The 25,253-nt window shown below is 46.4% G+C and overlaps 1 protein-coding gene across 3 annotated transcripts; it reads right to left on the bottom strand.

The window, feature by feature from the left end:
• Positions 1–1,473: 1,473 nt before the first annotated feature.
• On the bottom strand, positions 1,474–24,597 carry LOC308677508 (poly [ADP-ribose] polymerase 2-like). 3 transcript variants are annotated; one of them, XM_081343962.1, is made up of 19 exons: positions 24,531–24,597; positions 22,955–23,099; positions 22,724–22,845; positions 21,148–21,360; positions 20,825–20,953; positions 19,566–19,636; positions 18,904–18,954; positions 17,819–17,915; positions 16,516–16,591; positions 16,324–16,426; positions 16,071–16,233; positions 11,940–12,078; positions 9,859–9,922; positions 8,077–8,211; positions 7,289–7,416; positions 7,096–7,195; positions 6,901–6,999; positions 5,189–5,307; positions 1,474–1,978 (listed from the first exon to the last, which is right to left on the bottom strand). In XM_081343962.1, the coding sequence occupies exons 2-19, from the start codon at positions 23,095–23,097 to the stop codon at positions 1,819–1,821; spliced, it is 2,112 nt and encodes a 703-aa protein (XP_081200088.1). In that variant the 5' UTR covers positions 23,098–23,099; positions 24,531–24,597; the 3' UTR covers positions 1,474–1,818. The 3 variants fall into 3 exon arrangements, with proteins under 3 accessions (XP_081200088.1, XP_081200089.1, XP_081200090.1); XM_081343963.1 differs by lacking the exon at positions 24,531–24,597 and adding an exon at positions 23,216–23,242; XM_081343964.1 differs by lacking the exon at positions 5,189–5,307 and having other exon boundaries at positions 1,848–1,978.
• Positions 24,598–25,253: the final 656 nt, after the last annotated feature.

Below are 25,253 nucleotides of genomic sequence, written 5' to 3'. Positions count from 1 at the left end.
TAGCCCTGTTTCTCAGCCCATGCCACCATTATACTTTTTCTCACCGAGTATTTGTGAGAGCATTAAGAACATCCTATTATTTGGTTATATATTACAGAAGAAACTAGATAGTATATTAAAACAGACCTGGAATTTAAATTTGCTCGCTTGTCAACTTACATTAAGTCCTCAAATTATGGTCACAATTAGGACCAGAATTTCCATTGCTAACCAAGGTGGTGGTGAAGTGAGATTTGCCCGATTTTTATAAACCGTTTTTTAACGGTGGTTTTATGTAAACCAGTGCAGTTAAATTAATCACTTGGTGATTAATCTGGCTTCCCCCACTGATTTTGCTTGGGAAGATCGCAGATCATCACATGACCACATGACCCTGGGAGACCGCAACCATCATAACTACATACTGGTTGCCAAGCACCTGAGCTTTGATCATTTTGACTGTGGGGATAGTATGATGGTTGTGTGAGGGACGGCAATAAGTCATCTTCAGTGTTGTAACTTTGAACAGTCACAAAACGAATTGTAAGCCGTGGACGACCTGCTACATTCCATCTCCCTTAATAGCTGCCGAGGAGTTACTCAGCTGTTTACTGTCCATAACCAGAAGCTCTAAATTAAAGAGTTTCATCTGGACTTTCTTAAACCTGGCATTCTTGCCTGGTTTCTAACGCTACCTCTATGGATCTCTTTCGAGGAGTGATGGGGTTCAAATGCACTGCAAATAATACATCTAGTATTTGGGGTTCCTGCTCCTGGATGAAAGACAAGTCATAGCTACGAGTAATTCTGAGGTACATTTCACCATTTTGCGCATGAACATATGATCTGGGCCCAGAATAAAATGGGTCTTGGTTGGTTTGGGCAGAAGTGCTTGGACATCAGCAGTGGGGAAGAAGGGAAGGAAACACTGCTGAGTTGATGGTCTGTGCTGCAGATTTTGTTGAATCCAGAACCCAGCAAGTCCAAAGCATTCTGAAATTACGTTCGGCAGAACTGTGGCTGATTGTCTGTGGAGATTCTCAGTCATCCGGGTCATGGTTGTTCCATGCCTGTTTTTCAAAAGGCAACTGGACTTTGTTTTTCCATGAAGACATTTCGCTTCTCATCCAAGAAGCTTCTTCACTTCTGACGGAATGGTGGGCGATGGAAGGATTTATATTCCTTGCAGTAAATCCTTCCATCCTCCACCATTCCGTCAGAACTGAAGAAGCTTCTTGGATGAGAAGAGAAATGTCTACAAGTTGTCTTTTGAAAAAAGCATCTCTGGGGACAACTGTGGCTGACCTAAAACAGTTTGACTCATCCTCCTGAAGATTCAAAACATCTTACGCACCTGCAGAGTGAATATTTGCTCTACTAGAGATGAAAGGACTATGCTATATAAAAATAGAAATTATACTAATTGAAAGATACAAAGAAACATTCTTTTCCTCCAAGTCCCAAAATCACTAAACACACACCAAAGAACACAGTGAATTTATTCCTTTATTTTAAACAATTTCAGGGCAATTGGTGTGTTTCTACTGGAACTAATTTTCAGATCATCCAAGGAAAAAATAATGACCACCTGGAAATCCTAAGGATTAGCTTTCCTTCACAGCATACGTTTTTGTCATTCAGAAGCAAACTTCACAGCAGAAAAGTAAATTAAAACGCGGCAAAAGTTTTCTAACCCGTGATAAGAGTCAGTTCCTGGAGCTGAGCTCTCAGCCTCTCAGCTAGAAAGCACTTGACATGTCCCATTGAAAGAGAACCATCCACGTGCTTCATGATGTCACTCTTACGCCAGTTTTTCTCTTCATTTTCCCCCCCCTCCGTTCACCAAAGCTGTACAAAATTGAAGCGCACCTTCAGAAGATATTTCATACGCACCTGGCAGGGGTCATAGACAATGAATTCGTTGTAATTCAGGGTATAGCCACGAGGGTTTGCTACGCCAGTTTCTGTAGCTGGGCCAAGGGGAACAGTTGCATCATGCCTGGGCAGGAAGAAAAGAGACAAGGCCACTGTGTTGAGTCCTGCAGATCCTGCCACAGTTCCATCTGTCAATTCCCAAGGTTTTTTTTTTAAAAAAAAGAGAAAAACCCTAATTTTATATAATTAAAGTTAAGCTGCTCCATTCCAACGGCTAGGGTAGAGACGTCCAACCATAACCCAAACTAGAGTTGTGTTGTTTCTGTGTCATATTTGTGGGTATATGCATAATTCTGTATGTATGTATGTATGTATGTATGTATGTATGTATGTATGTATGTATGTATTTATTTATTTATTTAGGTCATGTGTAGTGTGTATTGGAGGAGGTGACCCTTTTGAGAGCTGTATGCAGTGAAATTTTTATTTTAATGTATGCCGATTAGTGTACATTCAAAGTGACAATAAGTTGCTATTCTATTCTATTCTATTCTATTCTATTCTATTCTATTCTATTCTATTCTATTCTATTCTATTCTATTCTATTCTATTCTATTCTATTCTATTCTATTCTATTCTATTCTATTCTATTATTCTATTCTATTCTATTCTATTCCATTCCATTCCATTCCTGGTCCCAGTCTCTATTTCTTTCTCCCCCCCCCCTTTCCCCCCCTTTCCTTTTCTTTCCTATCCTATTTGAATATCAAGACTGAAAATTAAGTATTTTTGTATATCTTTGCACGCTGGCTTTCTTCTTCTTCTTCAAAAAAAAAGGAGCATTTTGTTCAACCTCAATGACTTTTAAAAATTGTAAGAGAGGTACAAGTTTATTTAAGTTTCAAGTTTTATTTAATTTGTATACCGCCCTTCTCCTTGGTAGGGACTCAGGGCGGTTCACAGGGCATATATAAAAAAGACAATACAAAAATTAAAAAAAAGATTAAACCCATGCCCAGTTAAAAACAGTAATACAAATCTAAAACGACAAATTAAAACCCATAATCCCCCATCAGGCCAGACCAGCCATTTCAAATAGGTGGGTCTTCAGGCCACGACGGAAAGTTCGGAGGTCTGATGCCGTCCGGAGCTCCACCGGCAGTTGGTTCCATAATACCGGAGCGCCCACAGAGAAGGCCCTCCCCCTGGGGGCCACCAGTCGGCATTCCTTGACTGGCGGCACCCTGAGGAGGCCCTCTCTGTGGGAACGCACAGGGCGGAGGGGAGTTGATGCCGGCAGCAGGTGGTCCCTGAGGTATCCCGGACCCATGCCATGTAGGGACTTAAAGATCGTAACCAAAACCTTGAACCTCACCCGAAAGACAACTGGTAACCAATGCAGCTCGCGGAGCAAAGGTGTAACATGGGAGTACCGGGAAACTCCCAAGACAACTCTCGCGGCCGCATTCTGTACCAGTTGGAGCCTCCGAGTGGTCTTCAAGGGAAGCCCCATGTAGAGAGCATTACAGTAGTCAAGGCGAGAGGTCACGAGCGCATGAGTGACCGTACACAGGGCATCCCGGTTCAGATAGGGCCGCAACTGGCGCACCAGGCGAACCTGGGCGAAAGCCCCCCTAGTCTCAGAAAGCTACAGAATCAATATGAAATGTGATAAGTTTTATCTAGTGGTTAAAGCACCAAGTTAGATACTAGGGGAGGGTAGGTTCTAGCCCTGGCTCAGGCATCAATGCCGGCTGGGTGACTCTGGGCCAGTCACACACACTCACCCCAACTGACCTCACAGGGTTGTTGTGAGGAAAATCGCAGAAAAAAGGAGCACTGGGTACGTACGTCGCCTTGGGTTATTTATAATTTAAAAAAGCAGGAAACAATTACATATTCTGCCTATGTTATCGTTTTGCTTCTTTGTATTACAAATCAGGGAGAGAGTGAGTGTGGAAGAAACTTGTGTCCCGGACAGGTAGCCCTCGACGTAACGACAATTGAGCCCAAAACTTCTGTTGCCAAGCGTGACATTTGTTAAGGGAGTTTTGCCCTGTTTCACAAACGTTCTTGCTACGGTTGCTAAGTGGATCGCTGCAGGTGTTAAGTTAGTTAACGCGGCTGCTTAAGTGAACCTGGCTTCCTCATTGACTTTGCTTGCCAGAAGGTCGCAAAAAGGGGATCGCGTGAGCCCCGGGACGCTGGAACCGGCGTAACTAGGAGCCAGCTGCCAAGCGTCTGAATTTTGTTCAGGTGACCCACAGGGATGCTGCAGTGGTCGTAAGTGTGAAAAACAATCACAAGTCACCTTTTTTTTTTAGGTCTGTTGTAACTGTGAGCGGTCAGTAAATGAAATGTAAGTCGAGAACTACCCGTATTTCACTAGTGCCCTCTTTTAAAATCAGATTTCAGCATTTTACTCTCCTCCCCTCTCAAGTGTTTCTCTATCTTAGGAACTTTTAAGACATGTGGACCTCACCCCTCAGAAGTCCACTATAGAGAGCGTCCTCTCGTATGGTATTGTGGTTTGGTATGCTGGTCTGACAGCCGCGGATAGGAAAGTATTACAGAGGGTAGTGAGCACAGCACAAGACATTGTGGGCTGTCCCCTGACACCACTGGATGACCTCGCCAGGGCTCGCTGCCTTGGAAGAGTGAGGAAGATTCTCAGGGATGACTCACACCCTGGACGGTATCTCTTTACTCTCCTACCATCGGGTAGGAGATATAGGAGTATAGCCAGCCGTACCAACAGGCTGAAAAACAGCTTTTATCCGTGGGCTGTTAGGCTTTTGAATGGGATATAATCTCTGTGAACTTATGCAGAATTGACTTGGGAGGCCGGTGTGTGGTGTAGTTGGTTCACATGGTGTGGTGGGATGGAGGGTTTGTTGTCACTGTGTGTTGGGGGGAGGGAGCACGGGGGGGGGGGAGGCTCAGCTAATCTCAATGTACACATGTTGTACTTTGACAATAAAGGTTTATTATGAAAGTCCACTTTCTTAAAGCGCTCAAGGTGGAGAAACACAGCTTTAGCTCTCTCTTTGATTGCTTAAACCAGGGGTCCTCCTACGTGGCCACTTTTAAGACTTGTGGACTTCAACTCCCAGAATTCCTGGCTGGGGAATTCTGGGAGTTGAAGTCCACAAGTCTTAAAGCAGCCACGTTGGAGGACCCCTGGTTTAAATCGTGCTCCCCCATAGTGGCACCAGTCAGATTGTGCTGGCTAAATGTTGTGGGTGTGCCATACCCATCTTCCCAGGTGAAGGGAAACTGACTTAAGTAGTAATTTTTCATCCCAGCTGCTCCCTTCCCACCATCCCAAACTTACAGAGAAACACAATTGGCTGGAGCAAGCCTGCCTAAACCTTTGGTACTGTGTTTGCTGACTGGCAGTTGTTCTGCTTCTGGATCGGCCTCCAACAGTTCATTGCACTCTCCTAGGGCAACCTGTAAGCAAGTACAGAACTTAAGTGCTGACTCATCTGTACTGCATAGATCACGGGTGTCAAACTGCCGTCCCGCAGGCCAGATGGGTCACGCTGAAACCGCACCCACCCCATTGCCGGTAATGGGGAAAAAGTCATGATACATCGCGACACATCACGTGACGTTGCGAGTTTGACACCCCTGGCATAGATGCTGTTTAACAGACAAAGAAAGAAAGGGATTACAGTTGAGGTGCTAGCCAAAAAACCCGAACAAAACAGGAAACCAGGGTATCAGGTTGCATCTAGGTGCAAAACCACAGAATAATAGAGTTGGAAGGGATCTTGGAGATCTTCTAGTCCAGGGGTAGGCAACCTTGGCTCTTTTATGACTCGTGAAGTTCAATTCCCAGAATTCCTGAGCCAGCCATGCTGGCTCAGGAATTCTGGGAGTTGAAGTCCACGAGTCATAAAAGCTAAGGTTGCCTACCCCTGTTCTAGTCCAACCTCCTGCCTTAAAAATATATTGAAAAATACGACTCTTGTCTTTATAAATATACTGATTATGAACTTAACTCTTAATTGAGTTAAGTGAACTTATTATGAACTTAATTTGTTTAATCTCTTTTAATTTTTGTATTTTGTCTTTTAACATGTATTGCCCTGTTCACCGCCCTGAGTCCTTCGGGAGAAGGGCGGTATATAAATAAAATAAAATAAAATAAAATAAAATAAAATAAAATAAAATAAAATAAAATAAAATAAAATAAAATAAAATAAATAAACTCCCAGTACAAAGAACTAGGCAAGTAGAATGATGCAACTAGATTAGAAATAACAGACTAACAGTCTTAAGGGACCTTGGAGGTCTTCTAGTCCAACCCCCTGCTTAAGCAGGAAACCTTGTACCATTTCAAACAAATTGTTGTCCAAACTCTTCTTGAACACCTCCAGTGATGGAGCACAGACAACCTCTGGAAGCATCTCGTTTCACTGATTAATTGTGCTAGCTGTCAGGAAATTTCTCATTATTGGGTCGGTTCTCTCCTTGATTACTTTTCATCCACTGCTTCTTGTCCTGCCTTCAGGCTCCTTGGAGAATACATTTGACCTCCATTTCTTGGGGGCAGCCCTTTAGATAGCAGAACGCTGCTATCATGTCCTCCTCCTCTTCATTAAACTAAAGGTACAGGTAAAGGTTCCCCCGCACATGCGTGCTAGTCGTTTCCAACTCTAGAAGCCAGTGCTCATCTCCGTTTCAAACCCAAAGGGCCAGCGCTTGTCTGAGGACGTCTCCGTGGTCATGTGGCTGGCATGACTAGATGCCAAAGGCGCACGGAACGCTGTTACCTTCCCACCGTAGTGGTCCCTATTTTTCTACTTGCATTTTTACGTGCTTTCGAGCTGCTAGGTTGGCAGAAGCTGGGACGAGTAACAGGCGCTCACTCTGCTACGCGGCACTCGGGATTTGACCCGCCAAACTGCCGACTTTCTGATCGACAAGCTCAGCGTCCTAACCCACTGAGCCACCGCATCCCTTTCATTAAACTAGACATACTCAATTCCTGCCACCCTCCTTCCTATGTTTTAGCCTCCCAGCAAGATGTCATCTCACCTCTGAGAGCAGCAGGAGGCCTACATCTTTCTCGCGAGTGGCAAAACAGTAATTGGCACTCTTAGAGGACATGTCCGCAAAGTAGATGCCTTTTCCAAACTGGGGGAAGAGAAACAAGAGGAAAAGACCTCAGGCCTGATTGCTCCCCAAGTTGAATGAATCCGGGGTTCAGTGCAGCCTAAAGTACAGACTCACCATGTAGCCTGTGATGGGCGCTTCTGGTGGTGCCACACGCAACCCCTGGCTCAAAATCCCTGCCCAGTTCCCCAGGCGAGATCCGTGCCACAGCAGCATCCTGAGAAGGGAAAGGAGGATGAAAGACGCCATTTGGAATGTAGCCCAAGGGCAGGCTGAATTTCACACACACACACCAGGCTCCTTTCTTTACCTGTTGGACAGGTCAAAACGGAAGGTGGCTTCCGAGCTTTTCTTGTTCACTTCAAAGGCCTCCACCAGAGTCATTGTGTAATCCTTGTGGGTGGGAGCGTGGGTGGAGAGCAAGTAGCGCTCCAGCACCTGAAGAAAAGATACGAAAGCTAGCTGAGATATAACCATCAGAACGGTTCCATCAAGGTCAGTGGCCCCCAACCTTTTGGGAATTAGGTTCTGTGGAGGCTTTTCCATGGACTACAAGGGGGTGGTGGTTTTGTGTGCTGCCTGCATCCCATGGATGGGGCTTCACTTGTTTGTGTGACTGGGTTGCTGGCGTGCCGCGGACCGGGGGTTGGGGATCCCTGATCTAGGTTCTTCTTAGACTCGTTTGAGCTGTGGTGCTGGAAAAGGCTCCTGCGTATTCCTTGGATGGAAAAGGTGACCAACAAGCAAGTACCGGAGCCCATTACACCAGACGTGTCAATCGAAGGCCAAGTCACAAAACTCTGTCTCACTTACTTTGGCCAGGGGGAATTCAGGGTAACTTGACTGGAGAAAGCAATTGTGTTTAGAAGTGTTAACGGGACAAGGAAACCAGGCCGTCACAGAACACGGTGGCTGGACACCATAAAAGCTGACACCAGACAGAGCATAGAAAAACTCTTTTAAGTAGTGCAAGATCAAAAGATGTGGAGAAACTTGGTCCACAGAATTGCCCAGAGTTGGACTTGACTGAATGGAAAACATCATAATCACTAGCATCACCATCATGTTCTTCCTTTCCTAGCTTATTCGGCTACACACCTGGAAAACATCGCTGGCCTTTTCCAAGGGCTGGAGTTCACAGTCGAGACTCCTGTAGCTCCGGTCCAAAGGATGCTCCAGATCCAACTGTTCTGACTGCACATGTTTGATGCCAATACGGATCTCACTGAGAGCCTAGGAAAAAAAAATCAGCAGAGAGCAGCCAACACCAAGTGCAACAACCATCTCAGAAGGAGCCCGTGGACACTGGAGTAGATATCTGGATGGCTGCCTTCCAGATGTGGTGAGAACTGGAGTCCAAAAGACATGGGAGTTTGTCAGGTTGGGAAAAGCGTGGTGGAAAGTTATGGCTGTAATTGCAAGGCTCAATTACTGTCATAGTTTGAGGACTATCTGTAGTCCCATCCGCCTGAAAGAATACAAGCTTTGAAACTCTTTACCATGTAAAGCAGAGGTGGGGAACTATGGTCTTTTTATGACTTGTGGACTTCAACACCCAGAATTCCTGAGCCAGGAAGTCCACAGGTCATAAAAAGGCCAGTTCCCCACCCTTGATGTAAAGGGCTTTAGAGATGACCTTGGTATGGAAGAACCATTATGGAGGGACTTAGGGAAGCAATTGTAATTCAGAACTTGAAACAAGTATGATAAAGAAACTCAAGCCCTCCTTGTTTTTATTACCATTGTTGTTAGTTGCGAAGTCATGTCTGACCCATCGCGACCCCATGGACAACGTTCCTCCAGGCCTTCCTGTCCTCTGCCATCTTCTGGAGTCCATTTAGGCTCACGCCTACTGCTTCAGTGACTCCATCCAGCCACCTCATTCTCTGTCGTCCCCTTCTTCTCTTGCCTTCCACCTTTCCCAGCATTAGGCTCTTCTCCAGTGAGTCCTTCCTTCTCATTAGGTGGCCAAAGCATTTGAGTTTCAACTTCAGGATCTGGCCTTCTAAAGAGCAGTCAGAGTTGATCTCCTCTAGGACTGACCGGTTTGATCGCCTGGCAGTCCAAGGGACTCACAGGAGTCTTCTCCGGCACCATAGTTCAAAGGCTTCAATTCTTTGGCGCTCAGCCTTTCTTATGGCTCCCAGTTGTCTTCCGAGTGAGATTCAAGGTTTTGGTAATGGTTTTTAAGGCCCTACATGGCATGGGTCCGGAGTACCTCGGGGATCACCTGCTGCCGGCATCAACCTCCCTCCGCCCTGTGCGTTCCCACAGAGAGGGCCTCCTCAGGGTGCCACCGGTCAGAGAATGTCGTCTGGTGGCCCCCAGGGGGAGGGCCTTCTCTGTGGGCGCCCCGGACTTATGGAATCGGTTGCCGGTTGAGCTCCGGACGGCGCCCGACCTTCGCTCCTTCCGACGCGATCTGAAAACCTATTTATTCGAACAAGCCGGCCTGGCCTGATGGGGGATGGGTTGGGATTTTATTGTGGTTTTTATATTATTATTTATTGTTTTAGCTTGGGCCTTGTATTTAATTCTTTTTTAACTTTTGTGTCCTGTATTTTATATGTGCCCTGTTCACCGCCCTGAGTCCTTCGGGAGAAGGGCGGTATACAAATAAAATTAACATTAACATTAACATTTATTACCATAAGAAGGGACAAAAACTTGAAAAGATTTTAAGGCTTCTTATGATCCCGTACTGTTATAAAACAGCACTCTCTCTTGACTACAGTCTACCTTGAAAAGCTGACATACGCCCCTCAACCCCGTTTTCCAGTTCCGCACAGAAGCTGAAGTACTATTTATTCCCTTGATCTTAATAGTCAGAACGTCCACAACGCTAATCTTCTCCCCTTGAGCGATTGTGACTTTCCTTACCTCCAGTAGCTGTGCCTTTTCTTGGAGCTCCCTCAATGTCTTTATTAGTGGTGGTGTTTTCAGCCTGAAAAGGGGAGGGAGAATGACAGCAAACACTTTTATTTTTTTTTAAAAAAAATTGAATTAAAAAGATGAGTTGCCGATCGCTGAAAGTCGGAGGTGTCCGCCCGCCAAAAATTGGAGAGGTAGCAACCACGGAGAAGACCTCCTCATAAGCACTCTTTACAAAACACCCTTCTTTGATCAGGGATGGATGTGGCCTGTTTTCCAGCATTTGATTGGACCAGTGGTGAGATGTAAAAGGCTATGGGAATAACCTTGGGAGACAGGAGAAGAGCCGTAACCAGGGCAACAGTCAGAGAAATCTCAGCCCACAGAAGGTATAAGGGCGGAAAAAGCCACACAGAAGAGACCGTGCCTATATTGTCTGTAACAGACAGGCAAGGGATGGGGAGAAATGCTTACGAGTTCTGTCGCTGTAACTTTAGAGCAGGGGTGTCAAACTCAATTTCATTGAGTGCCGCATCAGCATTGCGGTTGCCCTCAGGGGGCCGGGTGGGTATGGCCAGGGTGGGCGTGGCCTACTGGGTGGGCGTGGCTAGAGTGCATATGGCCTACTGGGTGGGCGTGGCCAGCTCTACCTCGTTCGCATCAAGGGTGCCTATGGGGGCCTGGGCAGGAGTGGGACAGATCTGAGGGTCTCTGGCAGGAGGAGGGTCTCTGGGCCAGGGCCAAGGCAGTGGGGGCCGTTCCCTCACTGTTTCCAGGATGGCTTCACGGGCCACATGAAACCACTTCACGGGCCAGATCTGGCCCCCGGGCCTTGTGTTTGACATGTCTGCTTTAGAGTAAAGGCACTAATTACTACTTATGGCAGGGCTTTTCAACCTTTTCACCCATTGTACCACTTTTAGGATATGGCAACATCCGAGTACCACCAGTCGCCTAGCAAGGGGTCAAAAACCTGACCAAAAGAAAAAGAGGAAAGTGATGAAGTGCAGGTAGTCCTCGACTTGCAACAGTTCACTTAGTGACTGAAGTTACAATGGCACTGAAAAAAGTGCCCCACAAGCCACAGCCGAGTTAGACACCTGCCTGCCCACCCGGCGGCGCTCTTTTCTCCTGTCCGAGGTTTTCATTGTTGTGAGCATTTCTGTTGAGGATTGGCAGTGGGGGTTGGGTGGGGGTGTTTGGTTTTTATTCCCCCCCCCCCTCTGCTGGGTGGTTGCAACAGGTTTTGGTTACTTCACATGACCCTGGGACACTGTGACCATCATAAATATGAATCAGTTGCCAAACATCTGAATATAAATCACAAGACTCTGGAGATGCTGCAACATCCCAGCTGATTGGCGCTTCTTCTGGGCTCAGCAGAAGTGCCGAGCTCCATCTGGAGCCTGGTGCTGATCCTGGGGCTTCCGCTGAGCCCTGACAGCCCTGCAGCTCCAGCCATCTCTCACTCAGGCTTGTGCGGTGCTGCCACCAGTTCAGCTCATTCCCCTCCCCCGCTACCATTTTTGTAGGATGGTCGTGTACCACCTGCCAGGTGCCAATGTACCACAGGTGGTACCCGTACCACTGGTTGAAAAGCCCTGACTTATAGCTTTGGTTTTATGTCTGGGCTACTTCCGAAACACTGCAAAAAAAAAAAAAGATTGCAATATCAGGTCAGTCACTTGGGTGACCTGCTTTATGATCACGACTTACAACTCTAATGGGCAGATTCCATTACAGTCATAAGTTGAGGATGATCCATATAGAAAAGTATGAGAATACCATCTTTCCTCCCAAAATAACACCCTGTGTTATATTAATGTTTGCTCCAAAAGACGCATTAGGGTTTATTTTCCAGGTAGGTCTTATTTTGGGGGAAATACGGTATTAAATGTGTCCATCTGGCTGACGATCTTAACTGGGGCTTATTTGGGGGGAAATCCTGAAAAATCATGCTAGGGTTTATTTTCTGGCTGGCTCTTATTTTCGGAGAAATACGGTACTGGCAAAGTAGACTGTTTTTTTTTTCTTCTTCTTCTTCTCCTGGATAACTTACAACTCAAAGAAGGGGAATCAGCATTACTAACCCAAAATCGTGGGGGATCCGTGTGTAGAACTCATTGCAAGCTTCCAGCAGGGCAGGACCAATCTGATTCCGCTTCAGACATGCTTCCACTTTCTGCAATGACTGGTACCCTGCCTGGATCTGCTCAGCTGTCAGCTTTCCTACAGCAGAAGATTAAAAAAAAATCAGTGTGTGTGTGTGTAAGGAAAGGACCTAGAACTAAGGAGAAATTTCCTGATACTTCGAACAATTAATTGGTGGAGCAACCTGCCTCCAGAAGTTTTGAATGGTCCAACAATGGATGTTTTTAAGAAGAGACTGGACAGCCGTTTGTCTGAAATGGTATAGGGCAGGGGTAGGCAACCTCGGCTCTTTCATGACTCATGGACTTCAACTCCCAGAATTCCTGAGTCAGCTGAGTCCATGAGTCATAAAAGAGCCAAGGTTGCCTACCCCTGGTATAGGGTTAGGTGGTGAACCTATGGCACGCGTGCCACAGGTGGCATGTGGAGCTGTCTCTGCTGGCACGTGAGCCATTGCTGGGCCCTCTTTCTCTCCGCGCATGCGCAGCTTTCCGCAGGACAAGCAGTAGGTGGGGTGGGCACTCCCGATGTCCACGGGGGAAGAACTCATGAGGAGGCTCTGCGCTCAGTCCAGCCCAGTCCTGGCACAGCATGGAAAGTGAGACAGCAGCCCTATGTGCATCCCCGTCCGCGAGCGTGTCCCCGCGCTGCCAGGCAAGCAGAGCCACGGCATCTTCAGCAGAAGAGAGCAGACGGGCAGCGGAAGGCACGAGCCCAAATCCCAGCATACCGCTCCTACCCCCCCAGAAGAGCTGTGGGGCTGAGCCTCCCCCCATGCCCCCCCACCCACTGAGCAAGATGCCCTCCTGCCCACTGCCCCACCCACCAGAGCAACATCAAGTTGGCCACACCCACCCAGTCTGCCATTTCCACCATAGGCATGCCCACCCGGAGGGCCACGCCCACCCGGCACCCGGCGATACACAAGTGGGTTTGGGGTTGCAGTTTGGGCACTCAGTCTCTAAAGGTTCGCCATCACTGGTATAGGGTTTCCTTCCTGAGCAGGGACTTGGACCAGATGACCTCCAAGGTCCCTTCCAGCTTTATTATTAAGTTAGGCAGGCAGTTTAAACTTTACAAAAATCGACACATGGAATATCAGGCATAAAGAATCAGGACCGTACGTTAAGTTGCAGCACGTAAGATTTATTCAAGCCTATGCCTAAAACTCCAGTCAACTAATGGTCAGCACTAAATTGGTGCTAGGTAAGAGTCAACAGAATTCAAGGGGGGACTTGACTTGGATTGTTTGTGGCAATGTAAGGACTCTAAGCTGATGACACACTTAACTCCACCACCTAGGTCTACCTGCTCTTCTACATGGAGTTAGTGGTGCAGGACTTTCCATGATATCTCTGCTGATGCTCACTCAAATACCCTGGCTAATCACTAAGTGTCAAAAACACGCAGCCATGATTGTCTCAATAGAAAGTTTTAGTCATTTCCTGAGCCTACCTTGTGAGTTAGTTGTACTCCGCAATTTATTATCAGCTTGCGGCTGACTCTTACAAATGCAGGTAGACCTCGCCTTACGACACCCCAATTGAGCCCAAAATTTCTGATGCTCAGCAAGGCAGCTGTTAAAGTGAGTTTTGTCCTACACGTGCTTTTTCACAAGGCAACTGGACTTGTGTTTTTTCTTTGAAGACGTTTCGCTTCTCATCGAAGAAGCTTCTTCGGCGCTGACTAGATGGTGGGGAGTGGAAGGATTTATACTCTTTGCAGACTGCTGGTCATTTGCATTCTTTTAGAGACTCGTTGAGGCCACTTGGAGGCCTGTCTGTGTCCTCAGGGTCACCTGAATAGAGCAAATGTATGTGGAACAGAAAACATCCTGCAGCCAAGAAGGCTCCACACACATTTACACTACTCAGGTGACCTTGAGGACGCAGACAAGTCTTCAAGTGGCCTCAATGACTTGGCTGCAGGATGTTTTCTGCCCTGTGTCTCTTCACTGTTAAAGACAGGCACAAAGTATTGGGGATGAGTCTGTGTTGCCTGCCTCTCAAACTGAAGCGCGAATGGTTCCTGTAGTCTACAATGTTTTCTGGAAATCTGTTCATACTCCCGCACCATTCAAAGGGTGTTCATGTTGTGATTTAGGGTCAGCCTGTGGGTTCGGCAGTTGGGTTGGACGATTCAGAGGAGGAGGAGGGGGGAGGTTTTGGAGAGCCTGCAGAGGACAGTTCTGAGGCTTCGCAGAGCCCTCAGCCAGGCCCCTCCCATCTGGTTACTACGCAAACCCAGCTGTGTGAGCCTGACAGCGTGGATGAAGATGACCCACAGCTGGCCCTGTTCAAGGACGCCCGACGCAGGAGGCAGTCAATCAGGAGTAAACAGAGGAAGGCAATGGGGCACCTCGGAAGGAGGCAGAGAGAAGCCACGCCTTGAACTGTTTAAAAGGGAAATGCGTGGGAAGGCTGGTTTGCTGAAGGCAACCGTTTGAATAGCTCCTGTTTCATGGTTCGTATTTTGTTTTGTTCAGTTTGCTCTGTTTTGTGTCAATAAATTTGGCAGGCTTAGTTCCAGCCTCTTGCCTTTTTGTAAAGGGGTTGTCCCTGCCTTTTCTGCAGGTCCGGTAGTAGGCTGGAACAGAACAGTTCATCCCAAAGTGCATCGCCAAATGCCTATTGAGTTTCTCAGTCATCCAGGTCATGGCTGTCCCAGAGGTGCTTTTTCAAGAGTCAGCTGGACCTTCTTGTTTTCCTTTGGAACAAATCTTTCCATTCCCCACCATCCAGTCACAGCTGAAGAAGCTTCTTGGATGAGAAGCCAAACGTCTTCAAAGAAAGAAAAAAAAAAGCCCAGTTGCCTCCTGAAAAAAAACAACACACCTTTGGGACAACCGTGACCTGGATGACTTGAGAATCTCCGTAGAGTTTTGCCCTATTTTACAACCTCTTTTGCCACAGTTGTTAAGCAAATCGCTGCAGTGAAGGGAATCCTCTGATCGTGAAGAGAATCTACTTTCCCAATCGACTTTGCTTGTTGGAATCCAATCCAACAACACAAGGGTCACAAATACGTTCGGCTTGCCAAGTGCCCGAATTTTGATCACCTGACCTTAGGGGATGCCACAACCGTCGTAAGTATGAAAACTGGTCATAAGTCACTTTTTTTTCAGTGCCATTGTGAGGACTCTCTGTGATTATTGGTCAATAAGCAGGTTTTCTTAAGCAAGGGAACCTTTCTCCTTTCTTCTAAAATGGGGCTTTTCAGCTTTTTCACCCATTGTACCACTTTTAGGATATGGCAACATCCGAGTACCACCAGTCGCCTAGTAAGGTGTCAAAAACCTGACGACCCAAAAGAAAAAGGAAAAAGGTGATGAAGTACAGGTAGTCCTCGACTTACAACAGTTTGCTTAGTGACTCTTCGAAGTTACAATGGCACTGAAAAAAGTGCCCACCCCCAAGCCACAGCCTAGCAAGACACCCGCCTGCCTGCCCAGCAGCAATGTTCCTCTTGTCCGAGGTTTTCATTGTTGTGAGCATTTCTGTTGAGGATTGGCAGCGAGGATGGGGTGGGAAGTGTTTGGTTTTTATTCCCCCCCCCCCCCGTCTGCTGGGTGGTTGCAGCAGGTTTTGGTCACTTCACGTGACCCTGGGACACTGCGACCGCCATAAATATGAATCAGTTGCCAAACATCTGAAAGTAAATCACAAGACCCTGGAGATGCTGCAACATCCCAGCTGATTGGTGCTTCTTCTGGGCTCAGAAGCGCCAGGATCAGCGCTGAGCTCCAGCTGGAGCTTGGCACTGATCCTGGCGCTTCCACTGAGCCCTGACAGCCCTGCAGCTCCAGCCGTCTCTCGCTCAGGCTTGTGCGGTGCTGCCACCGGTTCAGCTCATTCCCCTCCCCCGCTACTACTTTTCTCAGATGGTTGCGTACCACCTACCAGGCGCCAATGTACCACAGGTGGTACCCGTAACACTGGTTGAAAAACCATGTTCTAAAAGATGATTCCACTCTACTGCCCTTTCTCTGCTGAAACGTTTCTTTTGGCCACATTGACCTCCTGAAGTAAATTCCAATGAAGGTAAGCGGGACAAACCAGAATTCTGCGTACCTAGTGGAGCTTTCCGGGTGTCGTACTTCATCTCAATCACCATCTCCTCCATCGTCCGAATATTACATATCAGCTCTAGCAAAGCCTGCACCCGTGGGTCCAGCTGTGAAACTGGCTTGGCCTTGGAGACTGTCTCCTGAAGGGCAGCTTCTGCTGAATTGTTCTGTCCGGAATGCAAAAGGAGATCTTATGGGCAAAAATATCTTTCTGATTTCTAAGCTGCCTCCTTGATCTTTCCCGCCTAAAGCCTTACCGCATCTTTTGCCTCGTAGTCCAGATGAAGAAGATCATATTTGCCTGAGACTTTCTGGAAGCTGTTACGTTTGTCCCATTCGTTTTTGGTTTTGTCTAGGAACCTCAGAGGCAAAAAAAAAAAAGTCAGGTTCAGGAGAAGGGAAGTGTTGAGTGGGATAAGGACGTTGCCAAGAGTTTTAGAGGGACTCACTTTTTGGTGAAGATGTCTTTGGCTTTTGCTAGATCACCAGAGCAAGGCACGAGGGAGTGCTGGCCAGGCTTACCCACTAGGAGGTAAAAAATAATAATAGTGAATGAATCATTGAATCAATCAATAGTAAAAAAAATAATCAGAATGAATGAATAGCAATAGCACTTAAGACTTATATACCCCTTCATAGTATTGGATAGGATTGCTGACGGGTGATCCACAGGGGGAGGGCGTTCTCTGTGGGCGCACCTGCCCTATGGAATCAACTGCCAACGGAACTCCGGACTGCCCCCGACCTTCGTTCATTTCGCCGGGACCTAAAAACCTGGCTCTTTGAGCTATCTGGTCTGGACTGAGGGGTTTAATGTTTTTAAATTGTGATTTAATTTTTGTGGCTAGACTTAATTTAATTTATTTTTATTTTATATTGGATTGTTTTTAAATTTTGCCTTGTAAACCGCCCTGAGTCCTTTGGGAATAGGGCGGTATATAAACCGAATAAATAAATAAATAAATAAATAAATAAATATAAGCCCTCTCTATATAATCCCTCTAGCACATAAGCCGCCTCTAAATGGTTTACAGAGTCAGCATATGACCCCAACAATCTGGGTCCTCATTTTACCAACCTTGGAAGGATGGAAGGCTGAGTCAATCTTGAGCCTGTCAGGATCAAACTCCTGGCAGCAGGCAGAGTTAGCCTGCAATACTGCTGTCTAAACACTGCGCCACTACAGCACGAATGAATGAATGGAATGATCAAAAGGACCATTACAGAGTACAGAAGAGGTAAAGCCACATTCTAGAACTCAGAAAAATCCAAGAATTCCAGAAGACTCCAAATATTTGATTGACTAACATTTCAATCATTTTTTTAAAAAAAATTAACAGGTTTTTATGATAATTCTTATAGCTTTATAGGCATTGAGATTCTTGACTGTATTTCTCAGTTTAAGATGTGTGGACTTCCAACTCCCAGAATTCCCCAGCCGGACCGTCAAAGGAATCTAAGAGCCGTATTTCTCAACCTTAGTAACTTCAAGGTGTGTGGACTTCAACTCCCAGAATTCCCCAAGCAGCAGGCTGCCTGGGAATTCTAGAAATTGAAGTCTACACAACTTGGAAGCTGCCAAAGGTTGAGAAACACACAATCCTAGATCTATAACTGCTAGGTGAAATAGAGCAATGTTTTTTGTTTTGTTTTTAGTTTTTTATTAAAAATCGAGGCCTACTCCTATTCCAGGCTTGTCAGCTTTGCTCTCACTTCCTTCCTCCATGACTTAGTTCCTTTGCCCCAACTCACCGCGCCCCCAGCGCATCCAGACGCTGTAGCTCTGTGCATTGTCTTCTTCCAACAGTTGTATGAGGTAGTATTTATTGTTATTGAATTGAAGGTTTGTCTGGAGGAAGCCAAGATGGAAGAAAAGGAGCTGGTCAGAAATGAGACAATACCTTGTTCCTTTTCTATTCCACGTACTTCTCTCCTAGATGGCCTGAAGAAACATCTATGAAAGATCAGGCTTTCATACAATTATTTCTCCAATCTCCAATCTCTTCAGGGGAATTTTGCTCTGTAGAAGGTCGGCAGTTTGGCGGGTCGAATCCCGAGTGCCGCGCAACAGAGCGAGCGCCTGTTACTCGTCCCAGCTTCTGCCAACCTAGCAGTTCGAAAGCACGTAAAAATGCAAGTAGAAAAATAGGGACCACGACGGTGGGAAGGTAACAGCGTTCCGTGCGCCTTTGGCGTCTAGTCATGATGGCCACGTGACCATGGAGACGTCCTCGGACAAGCGCTGGCTCTTCGGCTTTGAAACGGAGATGAGCACCGGCCCCTAGAGTCGGAAACAACTAGCACGCATGTGCGGGGGAACCTTTACCTTTAGGATAATATGAACCCAGCTGATGAAGTGGGGAGCCCAGATTTATCAATAAGCTTCACCTACATCAGTGGTTCTCAACCTGTGGTCTCTGGACCACTGGGGGGGGGGTGAAATGTCATCACAGGCGGTCTGCAAAGGCTTGAAAAAAATATTATGATTTAAATCTTGAATTAATTCTTGGGAGTCCGTGGCCATGGTCTGTGGCCACAAAAATATTTAAAAGGGGGGGGGGTTCCGTGGTGAAGAAAAGGTTGAGAACCATTGATCTACATCATTGTAGCTTCTAGTTCTGTCTTCCCTGCCTCTTAGGAGAGCACAGAATGGTTGTTCCCACAGTTTTGTCCTCCAGATAATTCTTGCTAAGAACAAGAGACTCAGGGATAGGCCTTCTGACCTCATTTGGTGGGCTCTGTGACTGAAGAGATTAACTGAAGTCCAACCTTTTTTTTTAACCAGGCAGAATCTCTCGATTGGGGGAAAAAAAACCAGGTATGGTCGGTCCACTCACCTGATTTAACATCACGTCGTAAACGTCGTCTCCTTCACAATAAACATGAGCCTTTAGAATAGGCAGGAAAGAGGAAGGGAGGTTATTCAAAGTAAAGGAATGAAAAAATAAATAAAGAGGAAGCCTCTTTCAAGCTAGGCTTGATTCCTGGCGACTTCACCAAGACAACCATGGAGTTTCCTTGGCTGAAAAATTGCAATTGTATTCTTCCAACTTGTTAGTCTGACCTACAGCCTTTGGACTTCCTGTAGGGCCCCATCCAAATACTAACCAAACCAGACCCTGCTTAGCTTCCAAAGACCAGACAAGATGACCACTTGCTGCACCACTTGCTGTGCTAAAAATAGTCTTTTCCAGACTACAACAATCTTCTACTTCCCCACCAAATGCTGTTCCAACGTGTTGGATTTCAACTCCCAACATTCCCAGAAAGCATGGCTAAAAAGGGGCTGTTCTATGCTAACAACAGTCAGCATGAGGACGAGGCTTAAGGCAGTGGTCCCCAACCTGTGGGCCGCGGTCCTCTACTGGTCCGTGGCCTATTCGCAACTGGGACGTGTGAGTGACTGGCTGGTGTGCATGCATGCACAGCCCCAATCAAGTGAGCACCATGGGGGATCGGGGCCTCACTCATATGAGTATTACAGGTGCCAATGACTTACTTTTCCCACTTTGGCTGTGCACTCTGGGTCCACTGGAGCTTTTCCCTTCACTGTCAATGTCTTCACTGCTTCTGTAGAAATAATAATAATAATAATAATAATAATAATAATAATAATAATAATAATAATAATAATAATAATAATTAATAATAATAATAATGTGAAGATCTTGTGGGACTTCCGAATACAGACAGATCGCCATTTGGAACACAACATGCCAGATATCGCAGTCGTAGACAACTGAAGCGTACAGTTGATTGGTATCGCTGTACCAGGAGATGCCAGAGTCGAAGAAAAAGAACTGGAAAAAATTACGAAATACCGCGACCTGGCTATCGAAACTGTGCGATTATGGATGAAACGTGTAACAGTGATACTCATTGTCATTGGGGCACTGGGAACTATGTCCAAAAACTTTGCAAAACACATCAAGAAATTGCAGCTTCCTGCAATAACTCCAGCAAAGCTACAAAAAACTGCGCTACTCGGAACATCTTACATTTTAAGGAGATACCTAGGATGCTGGCAGCAACCCGTGTCAACCATTAGTGCCAGTCAGTTTGAGTGTTCAGTTGACTGAGCTTCATGTTTTATGAATAAACGTTTTATATAATACTAATTAGAATCATCATCATCATCATCCCACTTTGCATTGAAGAGAGTCTACACTGACACTCTACAATCTCAGCATTAAAAAAACCCCAGGATCTTACTCCTTATGATCCTAGCGTTTCTGGGCTTACAACAAAATGGCACTTAATTAAAGAGGTATTTCAGCAAAACTAACTTATCGCGATGGATCAGAGGTTAAAGATTGCGCTTGTCAGTTGGAAAGCTGTTAGCCCAGGTTTGAGACCCAAGTGCCGTGTGACGGGGAGAGTTCCCATTATTGGTTATTGGTTCCAACTCTTGCCAACATAGCAGTTTGAAAGCATGCAAGTGTAAGTAGATTAATAGGTACCACTTCAGTGGGGAAGATAACAGCGTTCCGTACACCTGGGCGTATAGTCATGCTCACATGACCACGGAAGTGTCTTTGGATAATGCTGGCTCCCTCGGCTAAGAAACGGAGATGAGCACCACTCCCTAGAGTCGGACATGACTGGACAGAATGAAACCTTTAACTTCTTATAAGATTCCTAATTGCCGTCCCTATTACCAACCTCCCCACCGTGAATCTATTTCTGAAGGATCAGGCTGTTCTTTCCATCACGCTGTCATGCATTAACTCCCCCCCCAATCATTTTCTCGGCCCTTACCCAGCCCATCTCCTTTCCCACGCGATGCTGGGGTGTCTAATTCAGTCTGGGACTTCTTAGCAGGAACTGCAGTACTGGTATCCAAGTCAGGGCTGCTCAGCTGGAATGTGCCCGCAGCCTCTGTTGCATCTGAATCAGGAAAAGAAAGGCAGAATGGCACAGAGGTGTTAGTTGTGGTTTCAATTCCTATGTAAGGATAGAGGGGAAGGTGCCCCGGGGCCAAATCTATGCTCGCAGATTTCCACTTGCAAGGAGTGACGGAGCCCAGCCAAAGTTCCATAGTTCAATTCCCAGCATAAGAATAAATTTCGGTACTCCGATACCTAATTGCCTGCATTCCATCCGACGTTCAAATTTAGTCTGCTGGTTTGTCTGCACCATGCGGACCGTGTCCAGCTTGTAGCGGGTCCGACCGACTGTCAAGTCAACTATGGGCTCCCGGTGACCGTTCTTGGCTACCTGTAAATCCAAGCAGGTAGCAGCGGGGTATGGGATCCAGTCGTTTTCTTGGTCTCCTTCCCATTGCCAGACAAAATCTGCACCCATGTGGGTGAACAAGAGGAAAGGGAGAAGAAAATTGAATTAAAATTGAATTAATATAAGAAGTCAAGGCTAACCCTCTCTCAGGTGCAGGTGCGGAGGAGGAAGAGAAATGAGAAATCGCCTTGTCCTGCAGTTAGTCTCCTATCCAGATAAAAGTTCATTGGCCTTCAACAGGGCCAGAATTCATTTGTCTTGTGCCCGTGTAGGGATTCCAGATTAGTTCCCCATTTGACTCCTCCTCCTACCTACGCCAGCCTCTCTTACATGTGGCCATGTTTTATAATGGTTTTGTTCAAATCCAACGCTCACTTAAACCTCTCCAGATTACATATAGTCCTCAACTTATGATGACAACTGGGACCAGAATTTCCACTGTTAAGCAAGGTGGTTCTTTAATGACCATCCATTTAAGATTTTTGCCATGGTTGCTAAGCAAACCATGTGGTCATTAAGCAAATCTGGCTTTCCCCCGTTGGCTTTGCTTGTCAGAAGCCAGGCGGGAAAGTCACAAATGGCGATCACATGACCCAGGAAGCTGCAACTGTGGTAAATAAGTGCCCGTTGCCAAGCATTTCAGTCAAGTCATGTGACTGTGAGAAGGCTGTGATGGTTGCAAGTAAGAGGACTGGACATACTGTAGGTCACTTTTTTCCAAGGTGTTCAACTGTGAAAAGTCACTAAATGAGTTATAAGGACCACCTGTATGAGAATCAAAGGGCAGGACCAGATAAAATTGAATCTGGCTTCCCCCTTGACTTTGCTTGTCAGAAGGTCGCAAAAGGGGATCACATGACCCTGGGACACTGTGACCGTCACAAACACGAATTAGTTGTAGAAGCGTCTGGATTTTGATCACAGGACCATGGGGATGCTACAGCGGTCATAAGTGTGAAAAATGCTCATAAGTGACTTTTTTCATGGCCGTTGAAACGTCTATCCCGAAGATGCTTTTTCATGAAACAACTGGACTTGCTTGTTTTTCTTTGAAGACATTTCGCTTCTCATCCAAGAAGCTTCTTCAGCTCTGACTGGATGGTGGAGAGCGGAAAGCTTTATACTCCTGCAGACAGCTGGCCATTTGCATTCTTTTAGCAAGCCCAGGTAGCTTTAACGACTCACTAAAAGAATGCAAATGACCAGCTGTCTGCAAGGAATATAAATCCTTCCATTCCCCACCATCCAGTCAGAGCTGCAGAAGCTTCTTGGATGAGAAGCGAAACATCTTCAAAGAAAAACAAGAAAGTCCAGTTGCCTTGTGAAAAAAGCACCTTTGGGATGGCCGTTGTAACTTCAAACTGTCACTAAATGAACTGTTGTAAGTCAAGGACTATCTGTGTCTTAGAAATAGCGACTTACAGGATTTCTGATCCCAGACAGCCAGACGGACACGGTTCTCCTCACCGCTCTGCTTGTTCCACTCCACCATCTTGCACAGGTCCACAATGTCTTCCCCTAAATCCTCTGTACCTTTCCGTGCCCTGCAGGGAACAGAAGAATTTGCATTACAACCTCTGCAATCAATCCCAGGCTTCTGCGTCCTTTTTCTCCTTCTCCTCCTCTTCCTCCTCCTCCAGGAAGCCAACTTACCGAGTGGCTTGGCTCAGGGCCTCATTCTGTCCAGGTGGGAAGATCTGCCATTTGTTGTCACTGACCTCGTACTCCCAGCGCAGTACAGGCTGGGTCCCTGCATCGGCAGGCTGGACTTCGGGAGCCTTTCGTTTCCTTTTCATCCCTGCAACAGCACAACACAACACACCTAAGGGGCCAGACTACTAACTGGGAGCCCCCAGATAAGCTGCAATAGCAATAGCGCTTAGACTTTACTGTACAGATAAGTCCTTGACTTACGACAACAACTGAGGGCGACATTTCTGTTGTTCAACGAGACATTTGTTAAGTGAGTTTTGCCTCATTTTGCGACCTTTCTTGCCGCAGTTGTTAACTGAACCACTTCAGTTGGTAATTTAGTAACGTGGTTGTTAAGAGAACCTGGCTTTCCCCCTTGACTTTGCATGTCAGAAGGTGGCACTTAGATCCTAAAAAATTAGCAAGTATGTATCCGAACTGCCAGCCTAAATGTTGGAGGTGTGGTAGTGAAGACGCAACGTATTTTCATATATGGTGGACCTGTAAGAAGGTTAAAGCATTTTGGATTAAAATTTGGTGGAATATGCAGAAGATATTTAAGAAAAGGATAAAGTTTTGTCCGCAATTGTTTTTACTGGGCATTATTACTGACACTACTGTTGTGGACACTAAGTTGATGTTGAATTTAATTACGGCAGCAAGACTTTTAGTAGGGCAATATTGGAAGAAGGAAGAACTGCAGACTATAGAAGAATGGACTTTAAAAGTTTCCAACCTGGCGGAAATGGCAAAGATCTCAGCGTATTTGAAAGACCATTCGCAACAGAGATATATTGTGGAGTGGAAAAAATGGATTGATTACATCCAGAATAAATATGGGACTAAAAAGTTTCATTTAGCATTTGTATAAGTACTGATGTGATATTTATATTGCTTGTAGTCATTTTATAAGAGTTAAAGTGCGATAGATTCAATAGTTTATTGTTGTTTGCATATGGTAGATTATGATTGTTTCTACTTTTATACCTTGTATTTAGCTCTGGGAAGTCGGGGAGAGGGGAGGGGGAGGGAGGGAGGTGTTGGGGAGGGTTGGGAAGAGGGGAGGGGGTGGGGAGGGGTTTTGTTTTGTTATATATAAAATGTACTGTAAAACTTTTCAATTAAAAAAAAAGGATCACAGGACTCTGGGATACTGCAACCATCACAAAAACATGCCCTCTCTCCGCCTTTTTTACTTCTACCCCCTATTCCAGAGGTCTTCAAACTTGGCCCTTTTATGACTTGTGGACTTTAACTCCCAGAATTCCTCAGCCAGGCACGCTGGCTGAGGAATTCTGGGAGTTGAAGTCCACAAGTCATAAACGGGCCAAGTTTGAAGAGCCCTGCCCTATTCCCTCCCCCGTCCATTTCTTAACAAGGTCTATTTTACTGCAAAGAGGAGTTTTTGCAACTTTGCCCCGCTGATCTCCCCCCCGCCCCGACTTGATGCTAATGCAAAACTAGCTTTCCCGCGTCGTGCGAACGGCTCTCCCCGGGTTTTGTTTTTTTTTTTTTTTGCAACCAACACACCACTCACCAGCAACTTCCGCTTTCACCACCCGGGATGCCGCTTCCGCTTTTCTCTCGCAGGCTCCTTCCCGGGAACGCTCTATGACCCAGAGCCCAGGCAGACTCCACCCCTTTTTTATTTGCATTCGTTAAATTTGCATGCGGGGCGGCGCTCGAAAAGGAAAGCGGGGCGGTCCCGCGGGGAGGGGAGGAGCGGGGAGAGATCCTCGCCCATCCATTGGCTAAACCGGCTCAAGGGGGTGGGGTGGGGAGGAAGCAGAGGGAGAAAAAGCGAAGGGCGATTTGCAAATGAAAAGAGGTGTCTGATGGTCGCCGCTCGAAGTTGAATTCTCCATTCTCCCGCGCCTGTTTTATCCCAAGAGGCACGTTTTATAACCTGTAAGAATTGTGTCTTTTAGGTAAAGGTTTGATTTTTTTTTTTCGTACTTGGAACTGACATCCGACACATATCAACAGCCACCGTAACTGAAGAGAAAGTCAAGAATTCGTGGTTTATATAAGAGTCGGTGTAGAGGGAAAAGACAATTGCTGGGAGGAAGCTCTCCGTAGAGGCCACTAGCTGGGTGTCTATCACCCTTACTCCCGCCTCTGGGAAGGTCTGAGGGAAGGGCCAAGTTGCCACCCTAGCAGGGTGCCACCTTCTGAAGGTGGGTGAGTTCCCAGCAATGTGGGTCTCCGATCAAGCCCTAGATCGAGGCAGGAGAAGCGGCGAGGGGCCTTCGGGCTCCTC

This window comes from Vipera berus, assembly GCF_964194415.1.
Source record: "Vipera berus genome assembly, chromosome: Z".
Lineage (NCBI taxonomy): Eukaryota > Metazoa > Chordata > Lepidosauria > Squamata > Viperidae > Vipera > Vipera berus.
The sequence above is the reverse complement of the archived record's forward strand: the minus strand, read 5'-3'. Positions and strand labels throughout refer to the sequence as shown.

Excerpts from the sequence above, each read along its gene's own strand:
- LOC308677508 (XM_081343962.1), bottom strand. The coding sequence starts at position 23,097 with ATGAAAAGGAAACGAAAGGCTCCCGAAGTCCAGCCTGCCGATGCAGGG. Across the intron at positions 22,846-22,954 it reads GCCCTGAGCCAAGCCACTCG|GGCACGGAAAGGTACAGAGG; the intron begins GTAAGTTGGCTT and ends TGTTCCCTGCAG. Across the intron at positions 16,234-16,323 it reads ACTACGAGGCAAAAGATGCG|AACAATTCAGCAGAAGCTGC; the intron begins GTAAGGCTTTAG and ends CATTCCGGACAG.